The 26,698-nt window shown below is 47.6% G+C and overlaps 1 protein-coding gene across 1 annotated transcript in view; it reads right to left on the bottom strand.

The window, feature by feature from the left end:
* The window catches only part of LOC129714803 (teneurin-3-like), a 282,436-nt gene that overhangs the window by 131,223 nt on the left and 124,515 nt on the right, over window positions 1-26,698 (bottom strand). Inside the window, 5 exon segments of the mRNA XM_055664649.1 lie at window positions 9,720-9,905; window positions 16,224-16,424; window positions 21,745-21,939; window positions 23,447-23,548; window positions 24,738-24,948. Coding sequence (XP_055520624.1) covers window positions 9,720-9,905; window positions 16,224-16,424; window positions 21,745-21,939; window positions 23,447-23,548; window positions 24,738-24,948 — 895 coding nt within the window.

Genomic DNA, 26,698 nt, shown 5'->3' with positions numbered 1-26,698 from the left:
GAAACACCAGGAGTACCACGGCCCTTCGAGCCTGCATGCCATTCAATATACGATCCCAACTCAGTATCCCGTACCTGCCTTCCTCCATACGAGCCACAAGGGCCACATCTAACTCCCTCTTAAGAAGTGGCTCAACTACCTCTGTGGCAGAGAGTCGGAGATTCACCACTCTCTGCGTGAAGAATGTTTTTCTCATCTCAGTCCTAAAAGATTTCCCCTTTATCCTTAAACTGTGACCCCTTGTTCTGGACTTCCCTAACATCGGGAACAATCTTCCTGCATCTAGCCTGTCCAAGAATTTTGTAAGTTGCTATACGATCCCCTCTCTATCTTCTAAATTCTAGCGAGTATAAACCAAGTCTATCCAGTCTTTCTTCATAAGACAGTCCTGACATCCCAGGAATCAGTCTGGTGAACTGTCTCTGCACTCCCTCTATGGCAATAATGTCCTGATTTGGAGACCAAAACTGTACGCAATACTCCAGGTGTGGTCTCACCAAGACCCTGTACAACTGCAGTAGAACCTCTCTGCTCCTATACTCAAATCATTGGCGTCAAACCCACCGTTGCCGAAATAATTTGACCATCTCAAACTCCTGCGGAGACCAGAAAGATGCCACGGCTCTTTGGGCAACTGAGGAGACGACTCACGACCGTACAGGCGACACCCAGCGATCATGTGGTAACAGCCTCATCGCTTGTAGTCACCTAAAAAATCACCTAAGTGGGACAGGCTCTTGCGGATGTTGAATAATGTTGAATAAGGACAGCTGCATCTCTTCGCCAGATAAAAGCTGCCCAGTGTCTGATCTCCCCAGAGGGTGAAGCTCAACAGACTTGGTACTGGAGTTGGGCGTTTCAACACCAGCGTGTGGAGATAGATGGGGGCTCCCTCCGCCTGAGCCCAGCCTGTGAATGTGGAGCAGAACAACAGGCAGCCAACCATGTCATCTCTGGGTGCCCGCTCTACCACCCACCACATGGAGCTGTGTCAGGGCCTGGCAGACATTGATGCCAACAGAGCCAACAACCTGGCTGCTCAACACCCGGCGCGAGATCTAACTATTCCTTTGGTTTATGCATGTTTCATTCGCAAGAGGAAGAAGGTAAGCCGTACAAACAATCATGTCCCAACTAACAACTGAGTGAGGCACATCCTTCCTCGGTACCTGGACGGGAATTATCAAAGTACAAGATGAAAAATAAGGCAATAATGTGACAATTAAAAATAAATCATCGACACCTCCAGTGGATAATTCCACAACCTGAAGGTTGTTAACATGAAACAAACAAACCACTGGCTGCAGATCAGCCGCTTGCATCTGTTAATGGTCCCACTCCGCCACTGTATTGGAACATTAAACTAAAATAAAGTTGCAGGTCAGACACGTTGCTGCATCTCTGAAATCACTCAGTGACCTTAAAGGGCTCTCTGGTGAGACCACGTCTGGAGTATTGTGTACAGTTTTGGTCTCCTAATTTGAGGAAGGACATCCTTGTGATTGAGGCAGTGCAGCGTAGGTTCACCAGATTGATCCCTGGGATGGCGGGACTGTCATATGAGGAAAGATTGAAAAGACTAGGCTTGTATTCACTGGTGTTTAGAAGGATGAGGGGGCATCAGATAGAAACATATAAAATTATAAAAGGACTGGACAAGGTAGATGCAGGAAAAATGTTCCCAATGTTGGGCGAGTCCAGAACCAGGGGCCACAGTCTTAAGCCCCTGACCCACTTAGGTAACCTGAACAGAAACCTCTGGAGACTTTGTGCCCCACCCAAGGTTTCCATGTGGTTCCCGGAGGTTGCAGGTAGTGGAAGCAGGTAGGGAGACTGACAAAAACCTCCGGGAACCGCACGGAATCCTTAGGTGGGCCGCAAAGTCTCCTGAGGTTTCCGTTCAGGTTTCCTAGGTGGGACAGGGGCATTAGAATAAAGGGGAGGCCATTTAAGACTGAGGTGAGAAAAAACGTTTTCACTCAGAGAGTTGTGAATTTGTGGAATTCCCTGACACAGAGGGCAGTGGAGGCCAAGTCACTTGATGGATTTAAGAGAGAATTATGCCCCTGTCCCACTTAGGAAACCTGAACGGAAACCTCTGGAGACTTTGCGCCCCACACAAGGTTTCCGTGCGGTTCCCGGGGGTTGCAGGTAGTGGAAGCAGGTAGGGAGAGTGACAAAACCCTCCGGGAACGTCCTGGAACCGCGCGGAAATCTTGGGTGGGGCGCAAAGTCACCAGAGGTTTCCGTTCAGGTTTCCTAAGTGGGACAGGGGCATTAGATAGGACGGGGTATTAGATAATAGGACAATAGACAATAGACAATAGGTGCAGAAGGCCATTGGCCCTTCAAACCAGCAATCTTGGGTGGGGCGCAAAGTCACCAGAGGTTTCCGTTCAGGTTTCCTAAGTGGGACTGGGGCATTAGATAGAGCTCTAGGGGCTGGTGGAGTCAAGGGATATGGGGAGAAGGCAGGCACGGGTTATTAGATTAGGTTTTCAGAACTATTCTTCAAATTTATAGTCACAGCATGGAAACAGGCCCTTCGGCGCAACTTGCCCACAGACTATCATGCCCCATCTGGTACAATAGACCATAGATAATCGGTGCAGGAGTAGGCCATTCAGCCCTTCGAGCCAGCACCGCCATTCAATGTGATCATGGCTGATCATCCCCAATCAGTACCCCGTTCCTGCCTTCTCCCCATATCCCCTGGCTCCGCTATCTTTAAGAGCTCTATCTAGCTCTCTCTTGAAAGTATCCAGAGAACCGGCCTCCACCGCCCTCTGAGGCAGAGAATTCCACAGACTCACCACTCTCTGTGAGAAAAAGTGTTTCCTCGTCTCTAGATGACCTACTCATCTAAATGACTTACTCCTTATTCTTCAACTGTGGCCCCTGGTTCTGGACTCCCCCAACATCGGGAACATGTTTCCTGCCCCCAGTGTGTCCAAGCCCTTAACAATCTTATATGTTTCAATGAGATACCCTCTCATCCTTCTAAACTCCAGAGTGTACAAGCCCAGCCGCTCCATTCTCTCAGCATATGACAGTCCCGCCATCCCGGGAATTAACCTTGTAAACCTACGCTGCACTCCCTCAATAGCAAGAATCTATCGCTGCATCACCAGGCCACCCTGAGACACATGCGGATGGAGCACAATAACCTGTGTTACATGAAGAGGATAATTCATAACTCTGTCGCTCAATGTCCAAAATTAGATGCTGCAAAGTGCAAGAGCGCGCGCGCGTGTGTGTGTGTGTGTGTGTGTGTGTGTGTGTGTGTGTGTGTGTGTGTGTGCGTGTGTGTGCGTGTGTGTGTGTGTGTGTGTGTGCGTGCGTGCGTGCGTGTGTGTGTGTGTGTGTGTGCATGTGCGCATGTGTCACTTCAGATTTGGGTCAAATTTGAAAAACCTATTTGGTTAGAAAGCTAAAAGGTGAGATTCATCCAAGTAAAATGAAGCTACAATCACATTTCTCTGCTGTTCTTTGTAAATCCTTTCACTCAAGTCATATACTCAGATAAGACTGACTTAAGTTTATTAATGTCACCGGTACTGAGGTATCGTCAAAAGCATTTTTTTTTGCATGCTATCCACACGCGTGTCTGAAGAAGGGTCTCGACCTGAAACATCACCTGTTCCATTTCTCCAGAGAGGGTGCCAGTCCTGTTGAGTTTATCCAGCATTTTTGTGTCTATCTGCTGGTCCTTCCTACATATAGACCATACAGAGTTGGTTTATTGTCACGTGTACTGAGGTACACTTTAAAGCTTTTTATTTAGTGCTATCCAGTCAGCGGATTTCTTTCCTGTCTTCTCCCCATATCCCTTGACTCCGCTATCTTTAAGAGCCCTATCTAGCTCTCTCTTGAAAGCATCCAGAGAACCTGCCTCCACCGCCCTCTGAGGCAGAGAATTCCACACACACAACAGATTCACACATGTAAAGTCTGATCAAGGATAGTCCGAGGGTCACCGATGAGGTAGATAGTAGTTCAGCACTGCTCTCTGGTTGTGGTAGGATGGTTCAGTTGCCTGATAACAGCTGGGAAGAAACTGTCCCTGAATCTGGAGGTGTGCGTTTGTTTTCACACTTCTGTACCTCTTGCCTGATGGGAGAGGGGAGAAGAGGGAGTGGCCGGGGTGAGACTGGTCCTTGATGATGCTGCTGGCCTTGCCGAGGCAGCGTGAGGTGTAGATGGAGTCAATGGAAGGGAGCCCTGGTCTAGGAATAGAGTCTGAAGAAGGGTCTCGACCTGAAACATCACCTAGTCTTTTTCTCAGATGCAATCTGTTCAAATTCAAGTCCAATAGGTGGAGCAGAGGGGAAGATAGAGTACAGAATATAGTTCTCAGCATTGTAGCGCATCAGTTCCACAAACAAAGTCCAATGTCCACAATGAGGTAGAGGTGTCAGGGGGAGAAGGCAAGAGAATGGGGTTAGGAGGAAGAGATAGATCAGCCATGATTGAATGGCGGAATAGACTTGATGGGCCGAATGGCCTAATTCTGCTCACATCACTTACGATCATGAGCGCATCGGTCCGACAGTTATTCTTCTTTGATGGCTGTGGAGGCCAAGTCAGTGGATATTTTTAAAGCAGAGGGATAGATTGTTGATTAGTACAGGTGTCAGGGGTTATGGGGAGAAGGCTGGAGAATGGGGTTAGGAGGGAGAGATAGATCAGCCATGATTGAATGGAGAAATAGACTTGATGGGCCGAATGGCCTAATTCTGCTCCTGGAACTTATAAACTTCAGTTTAGTTCAGTTTCAGTTTAGTTTATTGTCACGTGTACCGAGGTACAGTGAAAAGCTTTTGTTGTGTGCTAACCAGTCAGCGGAAAGACAATACGTGATTACAATCGAGTGTACAGGTACATGATAAGGGAATAATGTAGGAAATGTTAGACAATAGACAATAGTCAATAGGTGCAGCAGTAGGCCATTCGGCCCTTCGAGCCAGCACCGCCATTCAATGTGATCATGGCTGATCATCCCCAACCAGTACCCTGTTCCTGCCTTCTCCCCATATCCCCTGACTCCGCTATCTTTAAGAGCCCTATCTAGGTCTCTCTTGAAAGTATCCAGAGAACCGGCCTCCACCGCCCTCTGAGGCAGAGAATTCCACAGACTCACCACTATCTGTGAGAAAAAGTGTTTCCTCGTCTCCGTTCTAAATGGCTAACCCCGTTATTCTTCAACTAATACCAGCCTCAACTTTCCACATTCTCCAGTCACACGGACCCAGTGAGACATGAATTAAAAATCAATGCTGTTCACATTGTGATTTATTTGTGTTTGGGTAGTTTGTTACTGTTTGCGATGTGTAAAATTGCGTACAGTTTTGGTCTCCAAATCTGAGGAAGGACATTATTGCCATAGAGGGAGTGCAGAGAAGGTTCACCAGACTGATTCCTGGGATGTCAGGACTGTCTTATGAAGAAAGACTGGATAGACTTGGTTTATACTCTCTAGAATTTAGGAGATTGAGAGGGGGGGATCTTATAGAAACTTACAAAATTCTTAAGGGGTTGGACAGGCTAGATGCAGGAAGATTGCTCCCGATGTTGGGGAAGTCCAGGACAAGGGGTCACAGCTTAAGGATAAGGGGGAAATCCTTTAAAACCGAGATGAGAAGAACTTTTTTCACACAGAGAGTGGTGAATCTCTGGAACTCTCTGCCACAGAGGGTTGTCGAGGCCAGTTCATTGGCTATATTTAAGAGGGAGTTAGATGTGGCCCTTGTAGCTAAGGGGATCAGAGGGTATGGAGAGAAGGCAGGTACGGGATACCGAGTTGGATGGTCAGCCATGATCATATTGAATGGCGGTGCAGGCTCGAAGGGCCGAATGGCCTACTCCTGCACCTAATTTCTATGCTTCTATGTAAACAACCATCTGCATTGTATACCCACTGGCAATACGCAGAGAATTCCACAGACTCACCACTCTCTGTGAGAAAAAGTGTTTCCTCGCCTCCGTTCTAAATGGCTTACCCCTTATTCTTAAACTGTGGCCCCTGCTTCTGGACTCCCCCAACATCGGGAACATGTTTCCTGCCTCTAGCGTGTCCAAGCCCTTAACAATCTTATATGTTTCAATAAGATCCCCTCTCATCCTTCTAAACACCAGAGTGTACAAGCCCAGCCGCTCCATTCTCTCAGAAATATTGCTGCAGGAGTAGAGATTTAAGAATGTGGAGTGATGGTAGATCTGCTTTTGTTGTCTGCACGTCAATAGTCACTTGGGTCGGGGGCCATCTTATGAAGTTATGAACTTAGATGAATGGAATATTGCCCGAGCTGATGAAAGGGCTGTTCAGAAGCCTGATACCAGAGGGGAAGAAACTTTTATTGGTGTGAAGTGAAGAGGAAACAATTTCAGACTAAAGTTCGCAGGTAATAACCTTTTCTAAAGGTCAGTGTGACAATAGTTATGATTTTTGGCACATTGAGAAGATTGTTCGAACTTTCATTCTTTGAATTACCTCCGGAATAACCCGCCAACCTTTCCCATTTTTCATCTCTATTTCGATTTTTTTTGATTTTTTTTTGTCGCTCGTCAAGTTATCTGATAAATGAAAGGTTTTTGGAGTTTAAAATAGAATTATGAGGAATGCTGGATCTCCAGGGCGGGAAGCCAGGCGAAGGGAGGGCAGTCTTGATGTGAGATTGTGTACAGTTTTGGTCTCCTAATTTGAGGAAGGACATCCTTGTGATTGAGGCAGTGCAGCGTAGGTTCACGAGATTGATTCCTGGGATGGCGGGACTGTCATATGAGGAAAGATTGAAAAGACTGGGTTTGTATTCACTGGAGTTTAGAAGGATGAGGGGGGATCTTATAGAAACATATACAATTATAAAAGGACTGGACAAGCTAGATGATCCCAATGAATGGCGGTGCTGGCTCGAAGGGCCGAATTACCTCTTCCTGCACCTATTTTCTTTGTTTCTATGTTTCTATGACTTCCAAACGAGGACTGGAAGAGCAAACATTCATGAGGGGAATAGATCGGAGGGAGTCTCTTGCCCAGAGTAGGGGAATCGAGGATCAGAGACATAGGTTTAAGGTGGGGGGGGGGTTTGGAAAGATTCATGAGAACTTGTGTCACAGAGTGATACAGCGTGGAAACAGGCCCTTCGGCCCAACTTGCCCACACCGACCGACATGTCCCATCTGCACTAGTCCCACCTGCCTGCGTTTGGCCCATATCCCCCTAAACCTGTCCTATCCATGTATCTGTCTAAATGTTTTGTTAACATTGTGATAGTCGCTGGCTATTTCGCTGGCTATTTCTAAGTGCCTGTTTCTACGTTGTACCTCTAAACTAAACTAATAAACTAAATATGAACTAGAGGAAGAGACACAAAAGGTGGAGTAACTCAGCGGGTCAGGCAGCATCTGTGGAGAACATGGATAGGTGACGTTTCACATAGTGCTGGAGTAACTCAGCGGGTCAGGCAGCAGTGAGAACATGGATAGTGACGTTTCACAGTGCGGGTCTCAGCAGGTCAGCAGCATCTGTGGAGAACATGGATAGGTGACGTTTCACAGAGTGCTGGAGTAACTCAGCGGGTCAGGCAGCATCTGTGGAGAACATGGATAGGTGACGTTTCACAGAGTGCTGGAGTAACTCAGCGGGTCAGGCAGCATCTCAGGAGAAAAGGTCTGAAGAGGAGTCTTGAATCGAAACGTCACCCATTCCTTCTCTCCAGAGACGCTGATTGTCCCACTGAGTTACCCCAGCACGCTGTTTGGTCCATATCCCTCTACACCTGTCCTATCCATGTACCTGTCTAACTGTTTCTTAAAGGTTGGGATAGTCCCTGCCTCAACCACCTCCTCTGGCAGCTTGTTCCATACACCCACTGCCCTTTGTGTGAAAATGTTACCTCACCTCACCTTAAACCTACATCCTCTGGTTCACGACTCACATACTCTGGGCAAGAGACTCTGTGGATCCACCCGATCCATTTCCCTTGTGATCTTACACACCTCTCCATAGGAGTCCAGCCTGTTCAACCTCTCCCTCTAGAGCTCAGCACTTTTTCCACACTAAGATTGGTCGGCATATGGAGCGAGCTGCCACGGGTCCTAGTTGAGGCTTTAACGCTAACAGCATTTTAAATACAGTTAGCCAAGTGCATGGATAGGACAGGTTTAGAGGGATATGGCCAAAAGCTGGCAGGTGGGACTAGTGTAGATGGGGCATGTTGGAGAAAAAGGATGGGTGATGTTTCGGGTCGAGACCCCTCCTCAGCCTGAAGAAGTGAAGAAGTGTCCTGACCCAAATGATTGTCCGCCCTGTAGGGCTTGTACCACTTTGGCGATTTTTTGGGCGACTAGAGGCGACTGCCGCAAAGTTTTCAAGATGTTGCAAATTTTTTTGCCGACTTGGCGATACTTTTTGCTGACTTAGGTTGACACCAGGTGTCCTAGGTGAATTCCATTGAAATTGGTCCCCGGCAGTCGCCTAAGTGGGACAGGCCCTTTTATCTCGAGAGATGCTGACTGACCCGCTGAGTGATTAAAGCACTTTGTGTCTATCTCTGGGGCAGGTTAGTCGGCGTGGGCAAGTTGGGCTGAAGGCCCTACAACTTTGATTCAGTACATCCTGGTCGGCATGGATGAGATGGGCCGAAGGGCCTGTTTCGTGCTGCACGACCATGCCTCTATCACACCAAGACTCCAAGACAAGTGAAGGCTTGGGTAGAGTAGATGCGGAGGGGATGTGTTCACCAGTGGGAGAGTCTAGGACTGGAGTTCATATCCTCAGAATTAAAGGAAGGAGATGAGGAGGAATTTCTTTAGTCAGAGGGTGGTGAATCTGTGGAATTCTTTGGAGGCCAAGTCAATGGATATTTTTGAGGCAGAGACAGATAGATTCTTGCATCTAGCCTGTCCAACCCCTTAAGAATATGGGTGTTATGATTGTGTTTATAATTTGTTTGGTTGTTTTGTTGTTTGTCTTTTGCACAAAAGCCCGCGAGCATTGCCACTTTCATTTCACTGCACATCTCGTATGTGTATGTGACAAATAAACTTGACTTGACTTGACTTGATTGGCACGGGTGCCAGGGGTTATGGGGTGAAGGTCTAGAACCAGGGGCCACAGTTTAAGAATAAGGGGTAAGCCATTTAGAACGGAGACGAGGAAACACTTTTTCAGAATTGTGAGACTGTGGAATTATCTGCCTCAGAGGGCGGTGGAGGCTGGTTCTCTGGATACTTTCAAGAGAGAGCTAGATAGGGCTCTTAAAGTTAGTGGAGTCAGGGGATATGGCGAGAAGGCAGGAACGGGGTACTGATTGGGGATGGTCAGCCATAATCACATTGAATGGCGGTGCTGGCTCGAAGGGCCGAATGGCCTACTCCTACACCTATTGTCCATTGTTTACAAAGCTGATCTCCTGAGCATGGCTTTAGAACAGCTTGTATATTCTCCACTGACAGGATTACACAGAAACCTGGCTCGAAGGGCCGAATGGCCTACTCCGGCAGGAGGCAGGAGAATGGGGAGAGATAGATCAGCCATGATTGAGAGGCAGAGTAGACTTGACGGGCCGAATGGCCTAATTCTGCTCCAATGAAGTTATGAACATGACTATTTATATGAATGAGACGCAGTCTGCTCCATAACCTCCCCTCTGCTGCCCCATTGTTATGCCTGCAGTACGGGACAGTGTGCATCTCGCTAGGGTCCACCAGAGACTTACCTATGGTGCAGTGTTCACCGTTCCAGCCTTGGTTGCACTGGCACTTGCCGTCGATGCAGGTCCCGTGCTCCAGGCAGCGTGGGTGGCAGGCTCGCTGCTCGCAAGTCGCTCCTGTCCAGCCTTCCTCGCAGCGGCAGGCCCCCGCCAGGCACACCCCGTGCGTCCCGCACTCCACCGGGCAGATCTCTGTGGGATGAATACACCTGGTCAGTGAACGCTGGCTGGAGTTACAGTTACAGTCATAGACAATAGACAAAAGGTGCAGGAGTAGACCATTCGGCCCTTCGAGCCAGCACCGCCATTCAATAGACAATAGACAATAGGTGTAGGAGTAGACCATTCGGCCCTTCGAGCCAGCACTATTCAATGTGACAATAGACAATAGACAATAGGTGCAGGAGTAGACCATTCGGCCCTTCGAGCCAGCACTACCATTCAATGTGACAATAGACAATAGACAATAAGTGTAGGAGTAGGCCATTTGGTCATTTAAGCCAGCACTACCATTCAATAGACAATAGACAATAGACAATAGACAATAGACAATAGGTGCAGGTGTAAGCCATTCGGCCATTTGAGCCAGCACCGCCATTCAATGTGATCATGGCTGATCATCCCCAATCAGTACCCCGTTCCTGCCTTCTCCCCACATCCGCTATCTTTAAGAGCCCTATCTAGCTCTCTCTTGAAAATATCCAGAGAACCGCCCTCTGAGGCAGCGAATCCCACAGACTCACCACTCTCTGTGAGAAAAAGTGTTTCCTCGTCTCCGTTCTAAATGGCTCACTCCTTATTCTTAAACTGTGTGGCCCCTGGTTCTGGACTCCCCCAACATCGGGAACATGTTTCCTGCCTGTAGCCTGTCCGAACCCTTAATAATCTTAAATGTTTCAATAAGATCCACTCCTTCTAAAGGAGTCCTCGATTCCCCAACTCTGGGCAAGAGACTCTGTGCGTCTACCCGATCTATTCCTCTCATGATTTTGTATACGTCTATAAGATCACTCCTCATCCTCCTGCACTGAAAATGGGATAACAAAGAACTAGTGTGAGTCGGAGATCGCTGGTCGGCGCAGACTCGGGGTACTGAGGTACAGTGAGAAGATTTTTGTTGCGTGCTATCCAGTCAGATGATTCATGATTACAATCGAGCCGTTCACAGTGAACAGATAGAGGATGAAGGGAATAACGTTTAGTGCAAGATAAGGTCAGTGAAGACCGATTAAAGAGAGGCCGAGGGTCACCAATGAGGTAGATAGTAGTTCAGCACTGCTCTCTGGTTGTGGTAGGATGGTTCAGTTGCCTGATAACAGCTGGGAAGAAACTGTCCCTGAATCTGGAGGTGTGCGTTTGTTTTCACACTTCTGTACCTCTTGCCCGATGGGAGAGGGGAGAAGAGGGAGTGGCCAGGGTGCGACTGGTCCTTGATGATGCTGCTGGCCTTGCCGAGGCAGCGTGAGGTGTAGATGGAGTCAATGGAAGGGAGGTTGGTTTGTGTGATGGTCTGGGCTGCGTCCACAACTCTCTGCAATTTCTTCCATTTCATGGGGTATTAAAAACAAAAAACAAATGTAAAAATGTCAGGGGATATGGGGAGAAGTTAGGAGAATGGGGTTGAGAGGGAAAGATAGATCAGCCATGAGTGAATGGCGGAGTAGACTTGATGGGCCGAATGGCTTGGTTTGGACACACTAGAGGCAGGAAACATGTTCCCGATGTTGGGGGAGTCCAGAACCAGGAGACAAGGAAATACTTTTTCACACAGTGGAATTCTCTGCCTCAGGTGGAGGCTGGTTCTCTGGATACTTTCAAGAGAGAGCTAGATAGGGCTCTTAAACAATAGTGGAGTCAGGGGATATGGGGAGAAGGCAGGAACGGGGTACTGATTGGGGATGATCAGCCATGATCACATTGAAATGGCGGTGCTGGCTCGAAGGGCCGAATGGCCTACTCCTGCACCTACTGTCTATTCTGCTCCTAGAACTTATGAGCATGTGAAAATAAAAGAATAAGGATTAATATCTGGCCTTATTTCCTACGACTGCAAACCACCGTCAGACAAATGTCGGCAGCAGTCCAGGGATTAGTCACAGCTTCAGTGGCTTCTTGTCCGTCCCATTGCTGAGCTAAAATGCTGTCTGATTATTTCCAGTGACTCCTTTATATGTACATGTTCCTCTCCTCTAAACCAAGCTTGCAATTACAAAGAGACCTTGGGCAGGCTTATTAACCTGGGCTCTTCACAATATTAACTTGTCTTGGCAAGGGAAAGATTTTTTTTTTCCCCAACGCAAACCTGAGCCTCGCTGCTCCTGTGCATCAATCTAATCAATTTTTCATTAGCACCAAGGTGTTTATCAGCTTTGAACACGGCACCTTTAAGCGCAGTCGTGTCAATCTCCGCTGAAAACTTATTAATTTACGTTCAATTAATTGAAGTGAAATTGTGCGGCTAATTAATAGCCATTCTTCTGTGCCGAGATCAAATAATGTTTTGGCTGCATAATATATTCGCTATGGAATGCTGGGGCTCGTCTTGGGGATGGTCCGCGCTGAACCAGTCGACTTAAATTTGCAGTTTACTTTTTTAGATTAGTTTAGAGGCACAGGCCCTTCGGCCCACCGAGTCCGTGCCGACCAGCGCTCCCCGCACATTAACACTATCCTGCACACACTGGGACAATTTACATTCACACCAAGCCAATTAGCCTACAGACCAGCACGTCTTTGGAGTGTGGGAGGAAACCGAAGATCTCGGAGAAAAACCCACGCAGGTCACGGGGAGAAGGTGCAAACTCCGTACAGGCAGCACCCGTGTCTGGTGCTGTAAGCACTGTAAGGCAGCAACTCTACATTATTGTCACGTGTACCGAGGTACAGTGAAAAGCTTTGGTTGCGTGCTAACCAGTCAGCAGAAAAACAATACATGATTACAATCGAGTCGTCCACAGTGTACAGATACATGATAATGGAATAATGTTTAGTGCAAGATAAAGTCAGTAAAGTCCGATGGTCTCCAGTGAGGTAGATGGGAGCTCAGGACCGCTCTCTGGTAGTGGTAGGATGGTTCAGTTGCTTGATAACAGCTGGGAAGAAACTGTCCCTGAATCTGGAGGTGTGCGTTTGTTTTCATACTTCTGTACCTCTTGCCGGATGGGAGAGGGGAGAAGAGGGAGTGGCCAGGGTGCGACTGGTCCTTGATGATGCTGCTGGCCTTGCCGAGGCAGCGTGAGGTGTAGATGGAGTCAATGGAAGGGAGGTTGGTTTGTGTGATGGTCTGGGCTGCGTCCACAATTCTCACATTGACACTAAATAGACACTATTGTTGCCTGAAATTCTTGGAACCCATCGAGACCTCTTCAAACCAAACACACTCAGTTAACGTAACGCAATTGTCTATACATAAAGGCATAGAATATTTACTAAATGGGAAGATAATTCAGAAATCGGAGGTGCAATGGGACTTGGGAGCTGGTGCAGGAATCCCAAAAAGTTATTTTGCGAGTTGAATGGGTAGTAAGGAAAGCAAACTCAATGCTAGTATTTATTTCAAGAGGGCTTGTATACAAAAACAGGGATGTAATGCTGAGGCTCTATAAGGCGCTGGTCAGGCTGCATTTGGAATATTGTGAGCAATTTTGGGCCCCATATCTGAGGAAGGATGTGCCGGCTCTGGAGAGGGTCCAGAGGAGGTTTACTAGAATGATCCCAGGAATGAGTGGGTTAACCTATGATGACTGTTTGTCGGCACTGGGCCTGTACTCGCTGGAGTTTAGAAGGATGAGGGGACACTGAAATGTAATTCATTGAAATGTACGGAGTTTGTATGTTCGCCCCGTGACCTGCGTGGGTTTTCTCAGGCTCCTCCTGTTTCCTCCCACACTCCAAAGACGTGCAGCGCCCGTAGTCAGGATGGAACCCGGGTCTCCGCCGCTGTGAGGCAGCAACTCTACTGCTGCGCCACCTTGCCGTCTGCTCAGAGATATCGCTTTGAAAAGCACCCTCACAAAAGTTGCACAAAAGGAAGGAAAGAAGTGCAGTAACCAATTATTGGGCTGTGAAGGGTTTTGCCGATATCTCGTCACCGAATTGATCATAATCATGCAGCTGTCTACTCGATTAAACGATAGTCCTCGCTGTGAGGAACCTCGGTGATGGTTGGTTGAAAAACAGAAACTGAATGTGACAATAGACAATAGGTGCAGGAGTAGGCCATTCGCCCCTTCGAGCCAGCACCGCCATTCAATGTGATCATGGCTGATCATCCCCAATCTGTACCCCGCTCCTGCCCATAAGTATCCAGAGAACCAGCCTCCACCGCCCTCTGAGGCAGAGAATTCCACAGACTCACCACTCTCTGTGAGAAAAAGTGTTTCCTCCGGTCTAAATGGCTTACCCCTTACTCTTAAACTGTGGCCCCTGGTTCTGAACTCCCCCAACATCGGGAACCATAAGTTGTCGGCCTCAGAGGGCGGTGGAGGCCGATTCTCTGGATGATTTCAAGAGAGAGCTAGATAGGGCTCTTAAAAATAGCAGTCAGGGGATATGGGGATAAGGCAGGAACGGTGTACTGATTGGGGATGATCAGCCATGATCACATTGAATGGCGGTGCTGGCTCGAAGGGCCGAATGGCCTACTCCTGCACCTATTGTCTATTGTCTATTGTCGTATTGAATTGACTATAGTCATAGAGTGATAGAGAGCGCGGAAACAGGCTCTGCGGCTACCGAGTCCGCACCTACCAGCGATCTCCGCACACTAACACTATCCTACAAACTAGGGACAATTTACAGAAGCCAATTAACCTACACACCTGTACATCTTTGGAGAGTGGGAGGAAACCGGAGCACCCGGAGAAAAGCCTCGCAGGTCACGGGGAGAACGCACAAACTCCGCACAGACAGCACCCGTAGTCAGGATGGAACCCGGGCCTCTGGCGCCGTGAGGCAGCGACTCTACTGCTGCGCCACCGTGCCGCCCACAAATGTTGAATAACTTCATTTTAGGATTTAAGTCCTCGATTTGCAGTAGATGCTGTTCCTGGCAGCAAAAGGTTATGAGGTCAATTATACATTAAGGGCATGATTTCAGCACAAGAAAATCTTGAATTACATCCAGCTAAGACCAAATGACTTAGAAAGAGCAATTTGTGCAGTTGGGGCAGAGAAAGGTTGAGGGAAGAAACATGTCCTTCAGCCCACAATGTCCATGCTGTATATAATCTCATCTGCCTGTACATAATCCATATCTCTCCATTTCCTCAGAGAAAAATTAGGCCATTCGACCCATCGAGTGTACTCCGCCATTCATTCATGGCTGATCTATGTCTCCCTCATAACCCCATCCTCCTGCCTTCTCCCCAAAACCCCCGACACCTATACTAATCAGGATCAGTCAATCTCTGCCTTAAAAATATCCATTGACTTGGCCTCCACAGCCATCTGTGGCAATGAATCCCACAGATTCACCACCCTCTGGCTAAAGAAATTCCTCCTTATCTTTCTAAAGGTACATCCTTTTATTCTGAGGCTGTGGCCTCTAGTCCTAGACTCTCCCCCACTAGTGGAAACATCCTTTCCACATCCACACTATCCAAGATTTTCATTGTGAATTGAATCTTGAATCTTGAAGAGGTCCCACCCCTCATTCTTCTAAACTCCAGCAAGTACAGGCCCAGTGTCGACAAACGCTCATCATAGGTTAACCCACTCATTCCTGGGATCATTCTTGAAAACCCTCCTCTGGACACTCGATATGTTGATATACCCGTCTATTCTTTGAATCACTTCCCTCTGGAAGGCGACTCCGGACCGTCAAAGCTGCCACAGTCAGAGATAAAAACTGTTTTTATCCACGAGTAGTTGCTCTACTCAACAGCCAAAAATCTGTAGCCTCCCTTTGATCTGGTATTTTGTTGGTTCACATGCTTGATCAATGGTGCTTTAACATTAATGTTTTATTATTATTAATGTTTAGTGTTTTCTGTGTCATTCGTAACTGTCACTGTTGTGACTTGTGGGCGGAGCACCAAGGCAAATTCCTTGTATGTGACTACTTGGCCAATAAACTGGATGGATTTAAGAGAGAGTTGGATATAGCTCTAGGGTCTAGTGGACTCAAGGGATATGGGGAGAAGGCAGGCATGGGTTATTGATAGGGGACGATCAGCAATGATCACAATGCATGGCGGTGCTGGCTCGAAGGGCCAAATGGCCTCCTCCTGCACCAATTTTCTATGTTTCTATGGTAAACTTACTTACTTACTTTAGTTGCTATTCCTCTCATATGGGGAGAAAGCAGGAACGGGGTACTGATTCTGGATGATCAATAGACAATAGACTATAGATAGTTGGTGCAGGAGTAGGCCATTCGGCCCTTCGAGCCAACACCGCCATCCGATGTGGTCATGGCTGATCATCACATCGAATGGCGTGCTGGCTCGAAGGGCCGAATGGCCTTCCTCGTATTTTCTATGTCTCACTGCTTTGGTTGTGTGTACTCACCCACGGAGCAGTCAGCGCCAGTCCAGTTGGGATCGCAAGTGCACGAGTCGCTCTCCTGAAGGTAGGTACCGTGGCCAGCACACTGATCCGGACACATGGTCTTGGACTTTTCACAGTTTGCCCCCCCCCAGCCAGGGCTGCAGTGGCATTCTCCATGGATGCACACTCCGTGGTTCGAACAGGTCGGGTCAAAGCAGTCCGCTGGCAGAGAAAGCAAGCAGGCGTGAGAAACAGCAGACACCAACACCAGCCACTTCAGTTTCAGCGTCACGTTCACAGGTTATAGGGGCAGCATCAGGCCTTTCAGCCCATCTACAGTCTACTCCGCAGTATATCAAACATATTAATCTGTCAGTATAACCTTCACCACATATATTATGCATGATCCACATTCCACCATGTAATCCAGTCTGGGATTTCAGTAAGGAATGCAGATACTGGTAACAGCCTGCTGGTCCCCGAGCTGGGCAGTCTGTTAGATAATGCAACACTAGACAATAGACAATAGACAATAGATGCAGGAGTAGGCCATTTGGCCCTTCGAACCAGCACCGCTGGCCAGTATGTATCATTCTCTCTGCATAGGTTTTAATAAAGGCTTTGTGGTTCACCAAATATTTTGTGATGATTTGATTACAAAATTGGATGTTCAGCCATGATCACATTGAATGGTGGTGCTGGCTTGAAGGGCCGAATGGCCTACTCCTGCACCTATTGTCTATTGTCTATAGGACATCCACCATTACATCATGGCTGATCTCTGCCACCTAATCCCATTTTCCGTCCTTATAGATAGATCTCTGCCACCTAATCCCATTTTCCGTCCTTATAGATAGATAGCCTTTTATTGTCATTCAGACCGAAGTCTGAACGAAATTGCAGCAGTCATACATATAATACAATACAATAAAACAACAATAAACACATATTAACATCCACCACAGTGAGTCCACCCAGCATCTCCTCACTGTGATGGAGGCAAAAGTCTTAGGTCTGCAGTCTCTTCCCTCCTCTTCTCCCTCTGCGCTGGCACACCCGTCTCCCCATCACCCTTGCACACCCGTTCTAATCAAGAACCTGTCTATCTCTGCCTTACTAATATCCACAGCCCTCTGTGGCAATGAGTTCCGAGGTACTCGTGTACCGAGGTACAGTGAACAGCTTTTGTTGCGTGCTAACCAGTCAGCGGAAAGACAATACATGATTACAATCGAGCCGTCCACAGTGTACAGATACATGATAAGGGAATAACATTTAGTGCAAGGTAAAGCCAGCAAAGTCCGATCAAAGATAGTCCGAGGGTCACCAATGTGGTAGACAGTAGTTCAGCACTAAAGGATACTCGGAGCAGATGGTTCAATGATTTCTTTATTATCAGGTACACCAGGCCCAGTGACATACATTTTTTGTACACAGCTCCGCAAGGCTATCCTCGAATGGAGCGGCTGGGTTTATATACTCTGGAGTTTAGAAGGAAGAGAGGGGATCTTATTGAAACATAAAATATTATTAAGCGTTTTTGGACACACTAGAGGCAGGAAACATGTTCCCAAAACATGTTGGGGTAGTCCAGAACCAGGGGCCGCAGTTTAAGAATAAGGGGCAAGCCATTTAGAAAGGAGATGAGGAAACACTTTTTCACACAGAGAGTTGTAAGTCTGTGGAATTCTCTGCCTCAGGGGGCGGTGGAGGCCGGTTCTCTGGATACTTTCAAGAGAGCTAGATAGGGCGCTTAAAGATAGCGGAGATGGGGAGAAGGCAGGAATGGGGTACTGATTGTGGATGATCAACCTTGATCACATTGAATGGCGGTGCTGGTTCGTAGGGCCGAATGGCCTACTCCTGCACCTATTGTCTATTGTCTACATCTTCTCCCCTCTCCCATCGGGCAAGAGGTACAGAAGTGTGAAAACAAACGCACACCTCCAGATTCAGGGACAGTTTCTTCCCAGCTGTTATCAGGCAACTAAACCATCCTACCACAACCAGAGAGCAGTCCTGAACTACTATCTACCTCATTGGTGACCCTCGGTGATCGGACTTTCCTGACTTCACCTTGCACTAAACGTTATTCCCTTTATCCTGTATCTGTACACTGTGGACGGCTCGATTGTAATCACGTATTGTCTTTCCGCTGACTGGTTAGCACGCAACAAAAGCTTTTCACTGTACCTCAGTACACGTGACAATAAACTAAACTGTAAACTGTAGTTCCTTGCATCTACTAGATGGTTTATTTTGAACCTGTAATCAAATTGACAAGCAGCAATGATGAAATAATAGATGGCGTTTACTGACTGATGCTGGATGTGAAACATGTTTCAATCTCGTTCTCAAGGTAAGAATCCTCACTTCATAAATTGATATGAAAAATCCAATCAGCCAATCTTTTTGTCGTATTTAATCCAATTTCTGTGTGTCACATTTAGTAAAAAAGAATGTTTTCATCACAGGACATTCAGAAACTTTTACCCAGGGCAGAAATGTCAAGGAATAAAGGTTTTGCTGGAATGTTGCCTAGAGTGGAAGGCATTGGCTCCAGGGAGGCATGGAACACACTGTGATTGTTCTCTCTGGAGCTCCGCAGGCTGCGGGATCGAAGTATATAAAATGATGACAGGCCTTGATAGACAGGCAGTATCTCTGTCCCAGGGTAGAAATGTCAAAGACTAGAGGGCAAAGCTTGAAGGTGAGAGGGACAATGTTTAAAGGAGATGTGTGGGGGCAAGATTCTCTCACACAATGGCAGCCTGGAGTCTGATGTTGGGTTTGTGTGTGTGAATGAGTATGTGGGCGTGCGTGACTATGTGTGTGTGTGTGTGTGTGTCTGTGTGTGTGTGTTAGTGTGTGTGTGTGTGTGTGTGTGTGTGTGTGTGTGTGTGTGTGTGTGTGTGAGTGTGTGTGTGTGTGTGTGTGTGTTTGTGCATGTGTTTTTGCATATGTGTGTATGTGTGTGTATGTTAGTGTGTTTGAGTATGCATGTATGTGAGTGCGAGAGAGTGTGCGTGAGTGTGAGGGAGTGCGTGTGAGAGTGTATGAGTGTGAGGGAGTGCGTGTGAGAGTGTATGAGTGTGAGGGAGTGAGTGTGAGAGAAGGTGTGTGAGTGTGAGTGTGTGTGAGTGTGAGTGTGAGCGTGAGAGTGTGCGAGAGTGTGAGTGTGAAAGTGTGTGTTAGTGTGAAAGGGTGTTTGAGTGTGAGGGTGTGAGAGAATGTGTGCGTGTGAGAGAGTGTGTGAGTTGAGAGAGAGTGTGTGAGTGTGTGTGAGTGTGCGAGAGAGAAAGAGATAATTTGAGTGTGTGAGTGTGTGAGTGTGTGAGAGTGTGCGAGAGAGAGAAAGAGAGAATTTGTGTGAGTGTGTAAGTGTGTGTGTGTGTGTGAGTGTGAGTGTGTGAGAGAAAGAGAGAGATTTGTGAGTGTGTGTGAGTGTGAGTGTGTGAGTGTGTGTAAGTGTGTGTGTGAATGTGTGTGAGAGTGTGCGAGAGAGAATTTGTGTGTGTGTGAGTGTGTGTAAGTGTGTAAGTGTGTGAGTGTGCGAATGTGTGTGAGTGTGAGTGTGGAGTATGCGATAGAAAGTGTGCCTCTCCTTGGCAGCATTTCCCCACAATCAACTTTACAGGTTATTTTGCCACAAATCAAAGGGACACATGGCTAGTTTTAATCACTATTGTATGGTCGTTTCAAGGCACATCGTTTAACAGCCATCAGCTAAACTGAGGTAACAGCTGCACAAAAAACTGGACAGCAATCGGCAAGAAAAGTTATCGAAAAAAAGTTATGGTATGAAGACATCAAATTTAACAGTTTCCCTGAAGCCATCACATGTCATCAACTCTGCTGCTCAGAAGGCAATTAAAAAAACACTCAAAGGACTGTCCCACTTACGCGATTTTTTTCAGCAACTTGCCGGCACTCGCCATTAGTCGCAGCCGGTCAATGAAAATGTTCGGGGTGTTGAAAATCTAGCGGCGACCAGAAAAAGGTACGACTCTTTGGGCGACTACTCTGACCATACGGGCCATGTCACCCCGCAAGTCGCGGGGTGAAGCCTGTAGGGTCGTGAGTTTTTACGCCCAAATAGTCGTACCTTTTTCTGGTTATTGCTTCAACCCTGTCATCGTTCCGCACTGTCCATTAATCTTCCCACAATAGATATTTCAAATGCTTCACATATACCCAGCTAAATGGACGAAACTCATTCACATGGAATGTGTAAACACAGCTTTGGAATGGAGTTTGTTCGAAGATGCTCTGTCAATCTGCAGAAAATATCACTGAGCTTTTAGCAAGTTGCAATGATAAAGTAGCATTCAAGCAAGTGGCAACTACAGCAAGTTAATAAGATTCATAGAGTGATACAGGGTGGAAACAGGACCTTCGGCCCAACTTGCCCACACCGACCAACATGTCCCAACTACACCAGTCCCACCTGACCGCGTTTGGCCCATGTCCTTCCAAATCTGTCCTATCCATGTACCTGTCCAAATGTTTCTTAAACGCTGGGATAGTCCCTACCTCGACTACCTCCTCCGTTCCATACATCCACCACCCTCTGTGTGAAAACATTTCCCCTTAGATTTCTATTAAATCTTTTCCCCTTCACCTTGAACTTATGTCCTCTGGTCCTTGATTCCCCCGCTCCGGGCAAGAGACTCTGTGCATCTACCCGATCTATTCCTCTCATGATCTTATACACCTCTATTTGATTGCCTCATCCTCCTGCGCTAAACTAAACGAATAAACTAAATATGAACTAGAGGAAGAGACACAAAAGGCTGGAGTAACTCAGCAGCATCTCTGGAGAAAAGGCCTGGAGAAGAGACTCGAACCGAAACGTCACCTATTCCTTCTATCCAGAGATGCTGCCTGACCCGCAGAGTTACTCCAGCACTCTGTGAAGCGTCACCTATCCATATTCTCCACAGATGCTGTCTGACCCGCTGAGTTACTCCAGCACTCTGTGAAAAGTCACCTATCCATGTTCTCCACAGATGCTGCCTGACCCACTGAGTTACTCCAGCACTCTGTGAAGCGTCACCTATCCATATTCTCCACAGATGCTGCCTGACCCGCTGAGTTAGTCCAGCACTCTGTGAAACGTCACCTATCCATGTTCTCCACAGATGCTGCCTGACCCGCTGAGTTACTCCAGGACTCTGTGAAACGTCACCTATCCATGTTCTCCACAGATGCTGCCTGACCCACTGAGTTACTCCAGCACTCTGTGAAACGTCACCTATCCCTTGTATCCAGAGATGCTGCCTGACCCGCTGAGTTACTCCAGCACTCTGTGAAACATCACCTATCCATGTTCTCCACAGATGCTGCCTGACCCGCTGAGTTACTCCAGCACTCTGTGAAATGTCACCTATCCATGTTCTCCAGAGCTGCTGCCTGACCCGCTGAGTTACTCCAGCACTCTGTGAAACGTCACCTATCCATGTTCTCCACAGATGCTGCCTGACCCGCTGAGTTACTCCAGCACTCTGTGTCTGTCTTCACTGTGGGCCTGTCTTGGCCTTACCTTGTTCGCATATTTCTCCCTTGTAGCCAGAGTTGCAGACGCAGGAGCCCATGATGCAGATGCCGTGCGCTGCGCAGAGCGGGTCGATGCACTGCCCCGACGGCACGTCGCATTCCGTCCCCTTCCAGCCGCTGAAACAAATGCACCGGCCCTTGGAGTACTGGCCGTTGCCGCTGCACAGGATGGGGCAGGTTGCTGCAGAACACACAGCACAGTGGCTTAGCTTTTAGTTTCAGTGAAAAGCTTTTGTTGCGTGCTAACCAGCCAGCAGAAAGACAATACATGACTACAATCGAGCCGTCCACAGTGTACAGATACATGATAAGGGAATAACAATCGACAATAGACAATAGACAATAGGTGCAGGAGTAGGCCATTCGGCCCATCGAGCCAGCACCGCCATTCAATGTGCTCATGGCTGATCATCCCCAATCAGTACCCCGTTCCTGCCTTCTCCCCATATCCCTTGACTCCGCTATTTTTAAGAGACCAATCTAGCTCTCTCTTGAAAGTAACCTGAGAACCGGCTTCTGAGGCAGAGAATTCACATCTCTCTGTGTGAAAAAGTGTTTCTTCGTCGCCGTTTTAAATGGCTTACTCCTTATTCTTAAACTGTGGCCCCTGGTTCTGGAATCCCCCAACATCGGGAACATGTTTCCTGCCTCTAGCGTGTCCAAGCCCTTAACAATCTTGTATGTTTCAACGCAAGGTAAAGCCAGCAAAGTCCGGTCAAGGATAGTCCGAGGGTCACCAATGTGGTAGATAGGGGTAAAAGACCATTAAGATTTTAAATAGAGTCAGTGCAGAAACAGACCCTTCGGCCCATCGAGTCCGTGCCGACCAGCGATTTTCACACATTAAGACCATCCTACACAAAGAAGCAACAATTTACAATTATACCAAGCCAATTAACCTGTACGTCTTTGGAATGTGGGAAGAAACTGGAGAACCCGGAGAAAACCCACGCAGGTCACGGGGAGACCGTACAAACTGCATACAGACAGCGCCCGTAGTCAGGCTTGAACCCGGTTCTCTGGCGCTGTGAGGCAGCAACTCTACCGCAGTGCCACCGTGACGCTGCTGCAACATCCTTTCAAACTTCAGCCCATGCTGGTGTGTTTCTTAGCGGGTGAAGCAGCATCTCTGGAGGGAAGGTATGGGCGACGTTTCGGGTCGAGACCCTTCTTCAGGGTCCCAAAACCTAGAGGCAGGAAACATGTTCCCGTTGTTGGGGGAGTCCAGAACCAGGGGCTACAGTTTAAGAATAATGGGGTAAGCCATTTAGAACGGAGACGAGAAAACACTTTTTCTCACAGAGAGTTGTGAGTCTGTGGAATTCTCTGCCTGGGTCTCTGGATACTTTCAAGAGAGAGCTAGATAGGGCTCTTAAAGATAGCGGAGTCAGGGGATATGGGGAGAAGGCAGGAACGGGGTACTGATTGGGGATGGTCAGCCATGATCACATTGAATAGCAGTGCTGGTTCGAAGGGCCGAATGGCCTACTCCTGCATCTATTGTCTATTGTCTATTCTCGACCCGAAATGTCGCCCATTCCTTCTCTCCAGAGAAGCTGCCTCACCCGGTGAGTTACTCCAGCATTTTGAGTCTACCTTCGATTTAAACCAGCATCTGCAGTTCTTCCTTACACAGATGTTGTTACACAACAAGATGCTCAGAATGCAGAACAGATTTTATGACTTGCCTCTCGCACAATCTGATCCGAAAAACCCGGGGAAGCAATGACAGGCTCCAGAAACGCACTCGCCATTGCCATGACAATTCCGCGGGCACTCCATCACAGAATCTGTAAACAAAGACAAAGGTCAGGAATGCACTCGATTCATTTCATGGTCGATCAATCTCTCCCTCCGAACCCCCATTCTCCCGCCTTCTCCCCATAAATCCTGACACCCGTACTTATCAAGAATCTATCCATCTCTGCCTTAAAAAACGGTAGAGTTGCTGCCTTCCAGCAAAATGCAGCGCCAGAGACCCGGGTTCGACCCCGACTACGTTTGTACGTTCTCCCCGTGACCTGCGTGGGTTTTCTCCGAGATCTTCGGTTTCAATAGACAATAGACAATAGACAACAGGTGCGGGAGTAGGCCATTTGGCCCTTCGAGCCACCACCGCCATTCAATGTGATCAAGGCTGATCATCCACAATCAGTACCCCGTTCCTGCATTCTCCCCATATCCCCCTGACTCCGCTATTTTTAAGAACCATATCTAGCTCTCTCTTGAAAGTATCCAGAGAACCTGCCTCCACCGCCCTCTGAGGCAGAGAATTCCACAGACTCACCCCTCTCTGTGAGAAAAAGTGTTTTTCCTCGTCTCCGTTCTAAATGGCTTACCCCTTATTCTTAAACTGTGGCCCCTGGTTCTGGACTCCCCCAACATCGGGAACACGTTTCCTGCCTCTAGCGTGTCCAAACCCTTAACAATTCTCACATGCTCCAAAGGCGTACAGATTTGAAGGTTCATTGGCTTGATATAATGTAAAACATTTCTCTACCTAGAGCTTTTCAGTGTACTACATATAGATCCATATCCAGATCCACTGTTAAAGCCTCCTGTTACATATTACAGTATCTGCTGGCTGTGATACATTAGAGCTCAGCAGGGGAGTGTGGCTACTGTCTCCTCAGTGAGGTCTATGTTTAGTTTAGTTAGAGCAGCGCGGAAAAAGGCCCTTCGGCCCACCAAGCCCCCCCCCCCCCCCGTACTATCCTACACACACCAGGGACAATTTATTCATTAATACCTTTATACCAACTCAATTAACCTACAAACCTGCACGCCTTTGGAGTGCATGAGGAAACCGAAGATCCCGGAGAAAACCCACGCAGGTCACGGGGAGAACGTACAAACTCCGTACAGACAGCGCCCGTAGTCAGGATTGAACCTGGGTCCCTGACACTGTGAGGCAGCAACTCTACTGTTGTGCCACCGTGCCGCGCTTGTTCGTTCAGCTTGATGACCAGGGCTGCCTACCTATGGCGATGGTGTTGAAGGAGACGTGTTCTGCCGTTTTCCCATCGTTGTAGAAGGCCAGGTGCCAGACTCCAGAGTCGAGGTATTGGACAAAACCAGCCTCTTGCACGCTCACCGCTCTGACCTGCCGGCTCTTGTGCTCAGGACTGGACAGGCTGCGCTTCTCTCTGGCGATCAGTCTGCTGCCATCCAGAAGCTCCACAAAGTCATACTGAAAGGCAGAAGGAATGGTGAACAAGGTGCAGTACCACTTGACCATAGACCCATAGACCATAGACCCATAGACCCATAGACCCATAGACCCATAGACCATAGACCCATAGACCCATAGACCCATAGACCCATAGACCCATAGACCCATAGACCCATAGACCATAGACCCATAGACCCATAGACCCATAGACCCATAGACCCATAGACCCATAGACCATAGACCCATAGACCATAGACCATAGACCATAGACCATAGACCCATAGACCCATAGACCCATAGACCCATAGACCATAGACCATAGACCATAGACCATTGACCATAGACCCATAGACCATAGACCCATAGACCCATAGACCCATAGACCATAGACCCATAGACCATTGACCATAGACCCATAGACCATATAGACCCCCATAGACCCATAGACCCATAGACCCATAGACCCCATAGACCCATAGACCATAGACCATAGACCCACCATAGACCCATAGACCATTGTCTCACAAACCAATAGACCCAAAGACCCATAGACCATAAAGACCCATAGACCCATAGACCATAGACCATAGACCATAGACCCATAGACCATAGACCCATAGACCCATAGACCCATAGACCATAGACCATAGACCCATAGACCATAGACCCATAGACCCATAGACCATAGACCCATAGACCATAGACCCATAGACCATAGACCCATAGACCCATAGACCCATAGACCATTGACCATATAGACCATTGACCATAGACCATAGACCAATAGATCCCATAGACCATTGACCCATAGACCATTGACCAATACACCATATACCATAGACCATAGACCCAGAGCCATAGATACATAGACCATAGACCATAGACCCATAGACCCATAGTCATGGACGCATAGACCCATAGTCAAAGAGCCATAATCATACTCATAAAGTCATAGAGCAAGGATTCCCAACCTGGGGTAAATTTGGCCTACCCAGGAGGTAAATTTATTGATTCTGGATTTGTACATATTTTTTCTCATTGACTGACTGTGTTTAGTTCTGGTATATCATTATCTGTTCATTATTAGTCATTCATAAATAAGGGAAATGACATTGTTATGTGCTATTAAAGTTGCCAGGGCTAAACGGGATGAAAAGGGTTGGGAACCCCCTGTCACAGAGCTATGGTGCCATAGAGTCCTAGATTCTTAGTGATGGAGTCATAGAATTACTGAATAATAGTCATACAGTCATAAAGACATATCGTAAAGTCATACAGCGAGAAGGAAATGTCCTATCCATGTACCTGTCCAAATGTCTTTTAAAATGTCATTTTTAATGATTCTACACTACAGAGATTTCTCGGACGTCAGAGTTACAGCCAATAATGTCCGCAGCTAAAAATCTGCAAGGTTTGTTTCATTAGGTCATCAAATGTCGTGATTTATTTTATGAAACTGGAATAAAAATTCTCCTTCAGGGAAATTGGAATTCCAACAAGCCCTGTGATCAAATCAGGAAGAAAGAATTCAACATAAACATGTCATAGAGCTGTACGGTATGGAAACCGGCCCTTCGGCCCATCTTGTCCGTGCTTTGCTAGTCCCATTTGCCTGCATTTAGCCCAAAGTCCTCTAAACCCTTCCTGTCCATATGTATGTATTTTAAATAGACAATAGGTGCAGGAGTAGGCCATTCGGCCTTTCGAGCCAGCACCGCCATTCAATGTGATCACGGTTTATCATCCCCAATCAGTACCCCGTTCCTGC

Source organism: Leucoraja erinacea, chromosome 41 (genome assembly GCF_028641065.1).
Source record: "Leucoraja erinacea ecotype New England chromosome 41, Leri_hhj_1, whole genome shotgun sequence".
In the NCBI taxonomy this organism is placed as follows: domain Eukaryota; kingdom Metazoa; phylum Chordata; class Chondrichthyes; order Rajiformes; family Rajidae; genus Leucoraja; species Leucoraja erinaceus.
The sequence above is the reverse complement of the archived record's forward strand: the minus strand, read 5'-3'. Positions and strand labels throughout refer to the sequence as shown.